At 36.9% G+C, this 16,062-nt stretch overlaps 1 protein-coding gene across 2 annotated transcripts in view; it reads right to left on the reverse strand.

Annotated features, from left to right (window-relative positions):
- Nucleotides 1–32: 32 nt before the first annotated feature.
- The window catches only part of LOC131432558 (WAS/WASL-interacting protein family member 2), a 46,989-nt gene continuing 30,959 nt past the window's right edge, over nt 33–16,062 (reverse strand). The window contains exons 3-9 of one of the 2 annotated variants that reach the window (XM_058598895.1): nt 15,366–15,658; nt 15,244–15,299; nt 8,056–8,400; nt 7,773–7,888; nt 7,342–7,709; nt 6,728–7,222; nt 33–672 (exon numbers count right to left, since the gene is read on the reverse strand). In XM_058598895.1, the coding sequence (XP_058454878.1) occupies nt 6,812–7,222; nt 7,342–7,709; nt 7,773–7,888; nt 8,056–8,400; nt 15,244–15,299; nt 15,366–15,658 (1,589 nt within the window). In that variant the 3' untranslated portion in view covers nt 33–672; nt 6,728–6,811. The remainder of the gene's footprint in view (nt 673–6,727; nt 7,223–7,341; nt 7,710–7,772; nt 7,889–8,055; nt 8,401–15,243; nt 15,300–15,365; nt 15,659–16,062) is intronic. The other variant, XM_058598897.1, reaches the window with a different exon arrangement.

Genomic DNA, 16,062 nt, shown 5'->3' on the forward strand with positions numbered 1-16,062 from the left:
TTTCTTTTCCGTCGTCGAATTAGTTTAAAATCTTTCTGATTCTGTAATTATTAGATGGATTAAATATGCATTATATGTACAAAATAACAATAAAATAATTAAAGAGTTTTCTTTTACGAGTAACGATTTTTAAAGACTTTCCCTCGCGTTGCGATTTGCTTTGTTTACTCTCACTTTGAAAGAATTTAGTCAACATTATTTGCATGTTAGTTCATCAATACAACTTCCTAAATTGTGTAGTTATTGTTTGTTGCCTTTATTAAATCTAATTCATGCACTTTTTGGATTCGTTTTGCCTACAACGGAGAAAACAGACTCTCCTTAAATATTTTTTCTCGATTGATTTCTTCTACACAGTCAAAAGTCAACACCCTTTTCATAAGTTGGTTGGTATTCTAAACAGCTTCTATTTACAATTGTTTGATCAACTGTGGAGTTTTAGAGACAATGTTCGGGAATTTCATTGTTGCTAGACACAAAACTGTTGTTGCTGTTCTTCCTTCAACTTTTTCACTTGTTACTAATATTGTATATTTTGATATGATCATCGCCGTAGCATAAAACACGATTGAATATGCTTCCGATATTTGCTCTGCTAGGCCCAACTGATTATTATGTTTGTTGAATGGTACCTACATTGCTAATGTGCCTACGGAAAATGCAGAGGTTGGACTGAAATAAAAAGCAAAGCATGAGCTCTAAAGTTTGAAAATAGATCAAAAAATGATTAACAAAATATAGGTAATATAATTTATTAAAACGTTGATGGATTATATGATATCAAATGCTTTCATTTTCCCATAATCACCAAAAAGAAGTTAAGGAACACAGTGATTTATTGCTTAGTGTAAGTTTAAACGAAAATATTTGAAACAAGCCGTAGTTTTGTATAGAATAAATATTCCTGAAGAGGTCATTTCATTTATATGATGGAGCAAGCAGTGTGTGCTTATTCGAAATAAAAAAGGTTCTTCGTTACACTAACACATGGATCAATAAGTCCCGAGACTAAAGCAGAGATGACGCTCGTAGTAAACCAGTAATCACGTCTTTCTAGAGTACTAACCTTTGCTTGAAACGGGTCAAAATTTTAAGTCGATCCGACCAGAAACAGCTGAGTTATCGAGGTTGGAGTAAAGTCGTTTTGTAGTTTGTTTAAAAAATGGAAAAAAACGAGTTTCGTGTTTTGATAAAACATTGTTTTTTAATGGGTAAAAACACCGTGCAAGCGAAACAATGGATTGAAAAATGTTATCCGGACTCTTGTCCATCAAAAGCAACGATTTGTCGGTGGTTCGCCGGGTTTAAATGTGGTCGTACCGACACAAATGACGCGGAACGCTCGGGTAGACCTGTGGAAGCCGTTACACCGGAAAATGTGAGTGAAGTGACAAAAATTCTAATGAAAGATCGTAAAGTGAAGCTCCGTGAGATTGCTGAGATGACACAGATATCATATGGAAGTGTATTTACTATCCTTCATGAAAAATTGAGCATGAAAAAGGTTTTTTCCAAGTGGGTGCCGCGATTGCTTTCAATGGAACAAAAACAGCAACGAGTCACCCTGCCACAAGTCGATGAAAACAATGGCGAAATTGAACGAATTGGGCTTTGATCTGCTTCCTCACCCCCCATACTCGCCAGATTTAGCCCCCAGTGACTACTGGCTCTTTGCTGATCTTAAAAAAATGCTCCAGGGAAAAAGATTTGGCTCAAATGAGGAGGTCATCGCTGAAACTGAAGCTTATTTTGAAGCGAAAGATAAATTTTTTTATAAACATGGCATTGAAAAATTGGAAAAACGTTGGAGCCATTGTATCACCCTAATAGGTGATTATGTTGATGAATAAAAAAAATTGCAAAAAAAATGTTGTTTCCATTGTTAGTCTCGGGACTTATTGATCCATGTGTTAATATTTTATTATTTATTTTCGAAATTTACAACGTACCATACAGTGTAAACGATAGGAACGATCTGAGGTGGACAAACCTACAAATAAATGGCCTCGACTAAAAAAAATGAAAATGAAAACGTATCTGTATAGAATTTTTTTTACAACCTAAGTGTAAATGACGGTTTCCGATTCCGATTATTACGGTATTCTCAGTAACACTTCTCTTCAACTTTTTACAGAGAATAATAACTAAAACTTAATCTGCACTGATGAAACTATCGAGAAATACAGGAGTATGTCGTATTAATAGAAAGTAAACAAATCGTAATGAAAATTCGAAATTGATGTTCAGATGTTTTTCAAAGAAGGACGAATCTTACAACAGTAAACAAACCGAGTTTCTCTCACCTACCAATAAATGCTTTAAAATCCTACAGATTTGCCTAAAAATTCGGATTCTATAACAATCTCAATCTTAGTAATACAAAGAACTTTAAAGGGTGAAACCGACGACACGACCTGCCACTCGTCTATTAAAACTGTATCACAAATTCAACTACTGGCCATCAAGACTAAACAACTGTTGTTTTCGAATAACAGTTACATTCATCGTGACTACCGGTTTCGGCAAAAAAAAACAAATAAATTTCGTATAAATTTGTAGAATAAAATTCATGAGAAAAAACACGGTTTTATCTGTATGTCACCAAATAAAATGAGAAGATTCTATAAATATCTTCTTTGAAAAACAGCTGATATATAATACACCCAAACCTCCATTTACGAACCTTATATATGTATGTATGTATGCTTACACAGTCACTCGTTTGCGTATATGTGTATCTATTTATACATATAAATGATCGCTTTTACTTCACCAATATTTATATATATTAAGAAATAGAAATATTTGCACACATGCGTACGTATATCAATACATATATACATATATAAGTTACGTAAATGGAGGTTTGGGTGTATAGCAAACTCAAAAACATCCACACGTTAACCTTATGTGAAAAAACACGTAGATTCCAAAAATGGCTTTGCATTGGAGTTTACGTGATCTTAACAACCATCGGATCATGATTGAATTTGAAATGAATGTCAGAGTTATTGCTGTTGTCACATATATTTTATGTGTCACGCACTTACTTGAATTCATTTTGTCATGTTCGTTTTGTGCCCGCAATATGGAGTCAGTTGAAAAATCTAGAATTGTTTGTTCTAGGCCAAATCCCTTTTGACCCTTCTACGGTATTTCTCACAGTAATTGCTCATTAATATTATCGACAGTTATGCAGTATAGCTAATTTTTATTATATTTTCAGATCTAATATTAGTATAATTTATAAGCAAATGTACCATTTATTGAGTTTACTAAATGGATCTACAAAACCAACCCTCAACAACTTATTTGCATGACCAATTGATATTACGCAAATTCTGTGCGCCAAAAATACGAAACTGAAACACAACTCAATTTTGTTTTTTTTTCTACAGTGGAGTTCAAAAGGCAAAACCTCTAGATTGTGTTCCAGCACATCAATTCTCTAAAAGTGGATTAACGAGATCACATCTTGAACTACTAGTTCCAGCTAAATTTATTCCTTAAAGGAAACAATGTTTGCTTCAGTATAGCTGCTCCGAAGAAAGGATCAGTTCATACATTTAGAATGCGTTCTGCATTTCTGATATTTTTCACCAGTCATTTTTTGTCATTTAAAAGTAAAATTTTCAAAATATCTGCGTGCGAACAAAATTTATCGCAATGTTATGTCCAATAGACTATGTAATTTATTAGTTTTTAGTACCAATATACATTATTAAGTTTTAATATAGAACCTAGTAATAATTACATGAAAATAATGTGATTATTAATTAACATTCTGGTGAAAAGTAAGTTCAGATGAAATTAACTTTACAGTACAATTTAAACGAACTTCGTATAAATTCCACAAAATTAATCTGTAGAATCTACGAAAAAGTCACGTAGATATTACATGATACAAATGTGGACTAAGAGTTCATGAGTTCATTCTGTGCTATCTATACTTTACATAAGTAATACAAGAAAAGTTCTATGAATAAAAATCACATACGTTTTCATGTAGCATTGTAGTGAGGATTTTTCTGAGTGCTGCAATGCTCTGTTCAAACGCATCAATTGTACACTCAGAAAAATAAGATGGTAACAGCTACCATATGGGAGGTTAGATTAACCATACGAGTATAGTGGTTTTCAGCACACAATAAAATCAGATGATGTTAACAATATGCAAGCTCACTTTTACTATGAATGGCTTTGGCTCTAGAATAGTAATGTTGAACTGTATAACGTATGAATAACTACTACAATTGAAATGTTTAATTTGACAATGGTGAAGATCATTCGAACATGCGAAAACGTTCAAAAGTTATATTAATTAGAATATCGATGCAAGAATAACAAGAGTACATTAAAACCTGCTTTATTTTCCTTAACATTCATACATTAATTTAACATTATATATAAACATTATCATTAACATTTAAAAAAATTATTCATAGTGTTTCTTCAGCCTGATGAAAAACCGGCGAATACGACATGTGCCAAATGTTTAACATGCTCCGAATCGAGTTCTCCATGTTTTGTAGCAATCTGTAACAATCTTTCCTTAATCATTTTTTCTAATGAAATTTACTCACCTGCAATACCAATGCTGAAGTAAAACTGGGCACTATTACAAAATAAAACACTTATACAAGATATCGCAATTTCGTCGTTGGAATATGAAATCGGCCGCTGTAATGAAATTTTATGTGACACTAAAAAAAGCAGACGTGTTGGTTGACAATTTGTATAGTCGCACTAAGAAAGTACATAGTCGGTTGAAAAACACCATACGACGATGTTCTTTCTACATAAATTATGTTGATATGAACAATATGTATAGTGCTTTCAAACTTGATAATCTCTATCCAACTAAATGTTTATTCATTGTAACATTTTTATATTCTGAAGAAGAATTTACTCACATGGTAGTCATAACTATATTTCTTCTCAACTTTCTAATGACCTAATTTCACCTTACTTGTAGTTGTCATTGGGACTTTTTCGTCCTTATTTTGATGATTGTCAGAATTACCACACCAGAAAAGTCATAAAGACAAATAGTATAGTCAAGAAGAAGATTTTTTGTTCTAGTGCTTATTACAATACAGATGGTAAATAATCTGATATCATGGTCGTTAATATTATTTGAGTGCATAGTTGAAATGACCATGAGGAACAGGTTGCGGTTACTATAATATTTTTCTGAGTGTAGTATGTATACTGGAAATGGTCGGGTAAGCATTTTCTTAAACCCGAACTCGACCCGTACCCGATCGAGAATAAACATATTTTACCCGTATTCGAACGGAACCCGAGAATAATGTTTCTTCCAAACGGGTCCGGAACTATTCTTTATTTTACAAGACAAAATTTTCGTTTTGTACCGAACAAATCATTTTCTGCATGTTGCTTCACCGTCTACATCCACTAAAAAACGATGACTTTCTTCAAATCGTTTTTGTAGGAAGTGTTACTTCATTACTTGTTTGAAATTGCACAATAACACAATAACGAAATGTCATACTGGTCAATAACTTCCAGGAGAATATTTATTTTTGCATGTGAGTAAAAATTTCTATTCAATTGAGTAAAATAATCTATTCAATTGGGTAAAGGATTCATACAAAAATATAAACTTTGATTTTTACATGATAAACGAACCAGACATTCTGGATAGACAACAGCACCATCGATTAAAAAACGTAATGGCGATGAAAACTACAAGCGAATGTAAGGTTTTTTCCGACAATGAGGAAGACTTATAAAAACACTGATGAAGAACGCAAAAAGCGTTTCGAAATACCGGTATCTGGTCGTTCACTATTACGTTTGTATCATAACAAAATAGTTTTTTTTCATAGTGGAATCCAAAGGAACCTAAAATTTCTCTAAGAAGTTTTAGTTGTTGTAAATGTTCTGTTCAAACCACCAGAAAAGATAGAGTAATTCAGAAATTTTTACTCATGTGCGACTTTGTATCTGATAATCTTCCGTAAAACGCATTGAAATAAATCAAAACTCGATAAATCTTAGCATTGCAAACTTTGTAGCTTTCAAAAGAACTCAAGGAGGAAAGCATGTTTTGAAAATACGTCTCATAATAAAGTAAGATGTATTAACATCAAAATGCGATCTGTTTACATCCGTTAGTAGACTGTATCTTCGAAACCAGAAGTTACAGCTGTATCTTCGGAACCGGAAAGAGTAACTTTCAAACGATCCTGAAATTGCAGGAATCTAACCATTTCCCGATCTCATCAAGCTAAGTCGATTGGAATACATCACTAGGGGTCTCCGGGGCTACGGTCAAAAGATGGGTCTTCATTCCAGTAATTACATATTCTGTCTAAAGAGAAAGACACATCATTAAGATGTTTCGCATATGCTCGAAACATACAAAGTTAGCTGCATGCGAGTATGTCTAGAATTGACGATGTCTAGAAACCTTGGTGTTACATTCCTTTCGTGGAATTTAATCATCTGTTTCAACAGACTTCGTAGCCGATGCATAGTGTACAGAATCATTGTAAAACTATTAACTCTAAAAATACTTTGAGGTCTCAGCTTGTAAAACCAGTGCCATATGCATTGAACCATCACCCGAGCGGATCAAATTCCTCAACAAGCGCTCACGTGGCGCACGTGGTTTGCAGTAAAATGTCAACGTTATACAAAATCAATGGTTTGTACCAAAATCTACTCAGACAAACACAAAAATTGAACAATATCTACTTACTTGATACTGGTTCCTACCGTCCGAAGAGCCATCCCACATACATCCAGATCGGAAAACTAAACTGGATACTTCCCGTCCCATCTTCTAATGATGCTGTTGTTGATGCTGCTGCTGTTGCTGTCGCATCGTACTCGGGTAGGTTTTGGCCACATTGAGAAACGGAATCGGAGCCGAAAACTCGGTTACCTTACGGAAATAGAACGAGTATTTAGCCTCTAGATCGATCTCCTGCAGTGGAACCATCTTGCGTCGTTCGGTGCCGGTAGTTCCAGCAGCATTCGTGCCTCCCAGCATGGTTTCCTTTCGTTGCAAATTTGAGCTCTGTGGACTACTACTGCTGTTGATGATATTGCTAGAACTGTTGGCGTTGGCGAGTAGCTGTTGTTGCTGCTGCTGTTGCTGAAGCTGTTGTTGTCGAATGGAGGAAATTCGTTGCGGTGGCTGGGGTGGAGCTTCGCTGCTACCGCTATTACTGTTGGTGCTGGTGTTGAGATGCTAGAGTATGAAATAACGATAGCGATTTTAGCAATGGCATGGATTTGACGTATCAGGATTTATCTTATCAGTTGAATTTCAAGATTAGATAGGACAAAACAAATATAGTAGTTTCTTACAGGTGGTGGAGGTGCCGGACAGGTTCGATGTGGTGGCAACGGCGGTGCCGTGGTTTTCATGCTGCCACTGCTGAGAGTTTTGGTGCTGGCAATACTGAGTTGGCTGGTAGAAATGATCGAATTAGAAGATGTGGTAGAAGCGGTGAGCGTTGCGACATTATTCGCCGATCCGCTATTGACTAGCTTCGATTTGAGCTCGTCGGCGACGGCACTGGCCACGTTATTCGCAGACCCGAAATTTGGTTCGGGTGCTTCGGGGGCCAAACTCATTGGTAAATGCGTCAGATTTGTGTTCGACACGCTTCGAACCGGTGGCGGCGGCGGAGGTTTCATCACCGGTGGTTTGGGAGGTGGCGCCGCTGGTCGTCCTGAAAGATTGAATACTCGGTTGAAATTGAGCTTTTTCTCACATAAAAGTTCAGATTATTTACCAATCAGATTATTTTGCCTCAAAATGGACTCTGAAGATTGAAAACTTGAAGGGGGACCTCGTAATGTTCCGAAATGGTTCGGATAGCTGGGACCGCTTGGTGCAACTGGTGGTGATCTATTAACGATTGAAAAAGCGATTAGTCTTCACCTGCCACTCGTATCCCGGGTACCATTCTTATTCTTTGAGTAACTACTATTTATAACAATTAGCATATCTAAATACCAATAAGCTATGTATGTTCACCAAAAAACAAGGAAAACAATCAGCGATATCACACCTACCTGGGACTCCGCATGCTGTGGTGCCTACCGACCATGTTACGATTGGTGCCATTACCATTACCACTGGTATTAAGTTGCATTCCCGGTGGTTTCGGGGCCAGATTTGGTTTACCATGGTTCGGTACTGGCTTGACGGTGGTCGTCTGAGCTAACACCGGCGGCACCGGACTTCCCGAAGCGGATGAGTTCGCACTGCTGCTGCTGACATTGCTACCGCCACCGCTGAAGAGGCTCGATTTGTTCGGCTGCAAATGGTTGTTGCTTCCGGCAGGACTAGTGACCGATGCTGGAGTCGTTCCATTCGAGGGTGACGCCGGTGAAGGACTCGGTGTCGCTGGCGCTTGGCTACTTACCGAGGGTAGATCATGAACAGAGGCACGATCGATACGGGATAGGTCAGAGCAGAATTATGGTTGATGATGATTGATGCACAACCCGAGTAGTGTTTAGAGGAAGAGAGAGAATTGGTTGCGTGTATGATGAGTACGCTAGCTAATACGACGATTGATGAGTGTAAAGTAGGTGATGTGAATAGAATATAAATTTTTACTTCGTGTTCCAGTCTTACTTTGTTTTAAATTTCCTTCGGGTGACATCCAAAGTCTGGCTCATTTAAAAATACTACTGTTCATCTATTTCCTAGCACATTCATTTAATGATGATCAGACATTTATTCAATTATGATGATCTGGCAAGGAATTTGTAGCTACGAACACGAAGTCAAACTTTTCGTTACCAATGAAACGAACAAGGAAATTGGAAGGATATGAGAAAACGCTGCACTGATACCTCATTATTGAAAAAAAATTGTTCGAAACGACGACCGACGGACGGAAAAAATCAAATTTTATTGAATGGTGCTAAATTTCATACTAATTTACAAATTACTAACATTAATTCAATTACGAGAAGTACCAGGTTTTATTTTTCGGTAAAGAAAACGGATCAGGTTTTCAATGTCATTTTAGATAAAGAAAATATGTCTGCAGGCTTGTGTTTGATTCAGGATTTAACTTTGAAAAACAGCTTTTTAAGACTATCTATCCAAAGAATTGCTTTCAGAAGTAATCAGTTTTGACTTAGCACTACGACTTCGAGATTTGATTTCTTAGTAACTGTTTTAACAGTTTGAGTATTTTTTTTTACTTTTTTCACGAATGGAAGAAGGTGTAAGATTGTTTAAATAGTGATATAAATAGGTCCCAACAAAAAATCCTCAGAATCTATAAATAGTTGCACATTTGTTAGCTTCAGTCTATGAAAATCCATTAACGGAGACACATTGAGTGCGCAGACCGCCATCTACGTCAAAACAGTGGAACTGCACCCGGCATAATTCAACTGATGATTCAGTCAATAGCGAATATGAAGAACAACAACTAATATAGTTCTTCTGTGAGCAGTTCTGTTGTGGGTCGTTCACAGTGTGAGGTTTGTTTTTTTATATCATTTTTTTATACCCGACTTTAACCTAGTTGCGGTCGTTCAATGGGTCGAGGTTCGCTTCAAATAGGTCGATTACATCATCATCCAGCTGCTGGTCGTTTGCATTGGAGCAAAATATACTGTAAAGTTTAAAAAAGCGGAAAAATTTTCACAAATCAGCCTTCTAAAGGCTATGAATGTTAACAAAAGAACTATAAGAATTATTCAACTGCTAAAATTTCCGGATCGGAAGCGAAAATTATACTTTTAGTGCACCATTCGCAGTGCGAGCTTCGCATCAAATGAGTGCAAATAAAATAAACATTCAGCTATTTTGCACTACAGGAAATGCACCGAACAGTGCTCAATATCAAAGATAAATTCCACAATTCTTCCCTTTTAAAAGTCTTAAATAAGTTCCATGTAGCATTATGATTGTTTCTTTCGCCGTGAGGATTGTCCATTTGCCACAAAGCTGCAAACAAAATCACGTAAATTGAAAATCCTTCACGAAAATTTCTTGAATTAATCCACACTGTGAACAGTTCTGCTGGGAACCGAACAGCGATTATTGTCGGAGAAAATTCATCAGTTATGTTCATTCAAGGGCCAGAATTTTCGGAATTCATTAGCATTACGTTAGTTTCTTTGACCGAAATATGCAAATCCGAAATAAGGAGTGTATCGAAAATAAGCTATCCACATACATTTGTGTTGTACGTATGTATTTGTGCTGGTTTTTTTATGCTCAGATCACAGCATGCTGTGCGTTTGGCTTTCAGCTTTCGTTTGTTTACTTGATTGTACGGTTGATATTCTGCGTTTTCAAAATGTCGCTTATTGAAAAGAAAGTGAAAATCAAGGTTGAGGACACATGGCTAAGTGAAAAGAGTATTACTACATCATTCAAGTGTTAAAACCATCATTAATAAGTTTGGGGATGAGCTACCAGGAAGAGGCAGAAAATCCGGTTTTTCCAACCCGAAACTGGAGCAGAAAGGTATCTCCAATCATGAAGAACAAATCAATTACAATAAAATCATTCTGTTCAAACACTTAAACGAAAAGTTAACAAATCAATGTCAATACGTGATTTGGCCAAAGGAGCAGGAACGAGTGTCGGAGTGATCAACCGTATCAAGAGGCGAAATCACCTGAAGACCTACAAGAAGCAGAAAATCTCGAAACAAAGTGTAGAACAAAAGAAGCGAGCAGCAACCAGGGCCCGGAAATTGTATTCGCGTCTTTTGCAGTGTCCGGATGCATGCGTTTTGATGGACGATGACACTTATGTAAAGGACTCAAAAACCCTTCCAGGTCCACAATACTTTCTTGTAGTCGTTGGGGAGAATGTGAGCGATGCGGACAGGCCGATTTAAGTGGAGAAATTCGGTCGAAAGGTACTGGTATTTCATGCAATATGTTCCTGTGGGTTGAAGTCAACCATTTTTCCCACTACCGGAACTATAAATGCAGAAATCTATCGATCCGAGTGTCTCCAGAAGAGTTTGCTGCCTTTATATAAGAAGCATAGTACACCTCCACTGTTTTGGCCGGATTTGGCGTCAGCTCACTATGCCAAAACCACTCTCAATTGGCTTGCGGAAAAGGGTATACATTTCGTTGAGAAAAATATCAATCCACCAAATTGCCCTCAGCTTCGACCCATCGAACGTTACTGGGCAATCGTTACTGGGTCCCCATCGAATCATTACTGGATCTTCAAGAAGACTTATAAGGTAGCTGGGAACATGCAGGAGTTCAAAAAAAATTTGGCCTCAAGCGTCAAAAAAATGCGATGCAACACTTGGCCAGAGCTTGATGAAGAACGTTCGATCAAAAGTTCGAAAATTCGTGAAGGAATAACTTAAATTTCATCCGGTTTTCATTATGCTCAAGTTTAACCTCATACAATAAAGGATCAGTTTTTAGTTTGAATAAAATATCGTTTTTTTATCATAATTTGAAAGAAAATTTTGTGGATAGCTTATTTTCGATACACTTCTTAATGTAAACGACAAAATATTTTTAAAATTTTATCTATTTATTCAACCCCGGATTTAACCTAATTTTGGTCGTTTGCCGGGGGACAACAATATTTTCTTCAATACTTTTTGTGAGCGTTAATACCGACCGTTTTGATTACAATGAAAAGGAAGCCTCATTTCAAACGAGTCTTTAACGAAAAAATAACCCCAAAAATAACGATGAACAAATTAGTGTTAAACAATACAACAAACAATGATATAGCTGTTTATTTTTGTAGTAGATTTACATCTTCAGCGAAGAAAACCTTCGAGTAGTGGCTTGGGAATATTTGAGTACTTTTTGCCACCCTTTATTTATCTACACTAGAACCTAAATTCTTAACCTTGGACTGATGACTCCGAGTTCAGTTGCAAAATTAATTTTCAAAATCCAAATCAAGAATTCATTCCAGTTTGTTCAGTTTCCGAATCTAGTTTCAAAACCCAAGTTCCGAATTCAATTCCAGCATGCAGGTACTGAATTCTGAAACTGGAAATGGAACTGGAAATAAATTCTGAACCTGAATTCTGAAAGTGAACTCAGGAAGAAAATTCTGAAAATTAATTCAGGAACTTCAGTTTCAGAAGTCAGTTTCAAAATACTGGTACGGAATTGAGGTCTGACATTTTGTTCCATATACATCTAAATTTATATTTTCAATATTACTCCAGAATTCTGAAGTTGAATTACTGAGTCAGAATTCAGGATACAAATTCCGAACTTAGATTAAAGCTCTAAATTCAGTTTCAAAAACTAGTCAAGGAAGTTGCAAAAATCTAGTTCCAGAATCGAGAATTAGGATTCAATTCCAGAGTCTTAGTTTTAACTTTTGAAACTGCAACTGAAATCTGAAACTAAATTCTAAACCTTCAATTCAGTTCGGAATTCAAGTTGACAGATTCTGATTTCAGTCAGAAAAAGGCGGGTGGGTAATGTCAGAGACATAACTGGATGTCGTGAATACGAAAACAACTGACATGTTCCTTAACACTTCCGAATATCAATTGTATGAATTATGCACGCATTCCCCTTTTTCACATTTTTCGCAAAAACAAAGAAAGCTTCACTTGATCTCGATTACTGTGAATTTCACACAGCAAAAAGTGCACAAATCTAAGCAAACTATTCTTGATTTGCAGTAAACTGAGGATATTTCCCTACGATTTGCAAACAACAAATCCTAATAGTTCTTTAGAAAACTTTTAGAGCCATTAGAACGGCTGATATTGTGTAATGCTCTCCACCGTTGTTTTTTTTCCCAATGCTAATGACTGGCAGCTGTGACGTAATCGCTCTTGTCGAAAGCGTGCAGACGACACAAAACACATCTGCTCGCAGTGGCGATACAATCCAAACTGATTCAAGTTTTGTTGAGAGGCTTGTTTCTACCTGATTTCGTTTGTAGCTTTTTCACTAATGGGCGGTCCTAACGGCTATAAAAATAGCCGCATACAGAATTTTAATGTCGATTATTTCATTTCGGATTTGCATATTTTATTGAAAGAAACTATCAATATGCTGTAGGGATTCGTTTCCAGCATTCAGAAGAGTCAAATTGCGTAATTATCTACGACATTAAACTCTGGAACATTTTTCGCAAAAAAAGGCTTCACTTGATCTCGATTACTGTGAATTTCACACAGCGAAAAATGAACAAATCTAAGCAAACTGTTCTTGATTTGCAGTAAACTGAGGATATTTCCCTACGATTTGCGAACAACAAATCCTAATAGTTCTTTAGAAAACTTTTAGAGCCATTAGAACGGCTGATATTGTGCAATGCTCTCCACCGTTGTTTTTTTCCCACTGCTAATGACTGGCAGCTGTGACGTAATCGCTCTTGTCGAAAGCGTGCAGACGACACAAAACACATCTGCTTGCAGTGGTGATTGAATCCAAACTGATTGAATTTTTGTTAAGAGATTTCCTTTTATGTGATTTCGTTTGTAGCTTTTTCACTAATGGGCGGTCCTAACGGCTATAAAAATAGCCGCATACAGAATTTTATTGTCGATTATTTCATTTCGGATTTGCATAAATTATTGAAAGAAATTATCAATATGCTGTAGGGATTCGGTTCTAGCATTCACAAGGACCAAATTGAGGAACTCAATTTGCTCCGTCGCTGCTGGTTGATGATTCCACTCCCACGACGTCTGCTTCCATCGAACGCACGAAAAGAAATGATCGATTTTCGACCACGGTTCCCCTTTTATACGCATTCAGTTGAAGATATGTGCCTGACTACCTCAAAATCGTCGTCCTTGCGCGAAAAACCCAAGCGAAAGTAAGGTGTTTTTCGCGTTGTTTTCAAATTTTAAGAAAACTTAATTTTTGAGTTGTTTGTGGTTATCGCACACTGTTCAAAATATTATCCTGAATTCCTGATCATATTTTTGATGAAATGGTGAAATAATTATGTTGCTACCATTAATACAAGTCGAGATATTCACGATTAAGTTCTGCCCATTCTTCCATATGGCTAATTTTGAAAAGGCGCCCCATAGTAAAGTAAGTCGTATTCACGACAAAATCAATTTTAGAATCCAATCCAAGTGAGCCACGCAGAATGTTTGTTTTTGCAACTGCTTATGCCCCGTTTACACTTCTGCTGGCTGTTAGCATGCTGGTGCCAGTGTACTGCCCTCTCAGGAAAAAACGTTCAACTGTGGTTCAATGATCCAAAATATTAGACCAACGAAGGAACACCGTTGAACGTTTTTTTTTTCCTAAGAGGGCAGTACACTGGCACCAGCATGCTGGCAACCAGCAATAGTGTAAACGCTACATTATTAAAGACGACTGAGGCCACCTCAAAACCGTCGCCCGGGTGTGAAAAATGCAAGCAAGCGTGATAAGTTTGTCTATTTTATTTCAAAAGTTTGATCTGATTTAAATCTTGGAATTACTTATGGTTATCCTTTTAGGGGGAATTTGGCCTTTCTGTTTCATAAGATTTCGCAGCCGATACTTAGCGCAGCCGATTCATTGCATAAATTCCTGATCATATTTATAACTACATGGAGAAAGCATTATGTTACAACGTTTAGTACAACAGGAGACATTCACGATTTTGTTCTACACAGGACAAATTTTGAAAAGGTGTATTCATAGTAAACTAAGACATATTCACGTCAAAAAAAAGTTAATTTAAGGAGCATCCAAAACTGATAACAGCGTTCATTTAGGAGTTGACCTATTTTTTGTGCTATGATATATAACCCATTTCATTAGCTCTAAGTTTCGTCCAAGACTCATCAGTGCACTGATGAGTCTTAGACAAAAAGTAAATCCAACAGTAATAGTAAATTCAATAAAATTCGAGAAAATCTACCTGAGCCAGATGGATTGATGGGAATAAACAGTAAATCACACTGTGACATACACACCAAAGTACGAAACCAAACAATTTACTCATGACAGTTTAGTTTGAACTGATGACAAACTCATAGGTAGCTTTGAGCATTAAGATAGAGTTAAATTGTAGAGACTCAGAATTTAGAGTGAAGCTAAAATGGCAATTTTATCAGTAGATAGGAAGATTTGTTCTAGCAAACAATCTACTGCTAAAAACTGATCAAGCAATACACACAGTCATTGTCGAACGAATTTTAACGAACTAACCCCAAACGAGAATCAACACTGTAAATCTACGTCACACAGACAACGCACCGATAGGAACCAACGTCAAAGCACTTAATATATTATGACCATGTAACCATATATGGAACCTACCTTTTTTGACTGGAATAACTCGATTTCCCCTGAGGTGTCAGTGAATCATTTGCGTTCTAAAAAGATAATTTGAAAAAATGTCACACGATCGGTTGAATTACAGCACATAATACACTTCTTACCTTCAGCTGCACCGGGGGTTGCGGTGGAGGTCCTCTATTCGTTCGCAGATTGTTTTCCGTAACCGGCACATGATGATTGTTATTGTTGTTGCTGTTGATGGCATTGTTGCTACTACTGTTGACATTATTGCTAGTGTGTTTCTGTTTCTTGAGCGTCAGTTTGGCCGCCAGCTCATCGGCAAAGTCAACTGCTCCACCTCCGCCCATTCCCCCACCTATCCGATTGTTGCTTTTAATCGTGTTCTCTGGTGATGGTGACTTATTGCTAGTTGTTCCTGCCGATGATTGTGCTCCTGGCATGAGGAAATAGGAAAGCATATAATCAGTGTTCACTTATCAGCTCCCGTCAAGACGACCCCACAGGCGCCCCACGACATTGTTACTAGAATCATACAACTGTGGTTTAGTGTGTGAGTCATAAACCCTTGAAAGGTATGCGTACTCGTGGTGTTCAATTTAGAATTGTTACAAGAATGTAAACACAATAATGTTCAGTTCTGATATCTATGTGAACAACTACATTTATTTACAGTTGATAGTGATTCACACGCACAATACGAAGCATTCGAGAGGTTACTCAGATTTATGACATATTCAAACGTAGTCATCGATACAACAGAAAACCGGAAGAAGGTAATCGATGTTGAACTAACATGCGGTAGAACAGCCAGCACATATCTTCACTGGGTACACCCAC

This window comes from Malaya genurostris, chromosome 2, assembly GCF_030247185.1.
Source record: "Malaya genurostris strain Urasoe2022 chromosome 2, Malgen_1.1, whole genome shotgun sequence".
Taxonomy (NCBI): Eukaryota; Metazoa; Arthropoda; class Insecta; order Diptera; family Culicidae; genus Malaya; species Malaya genurostris.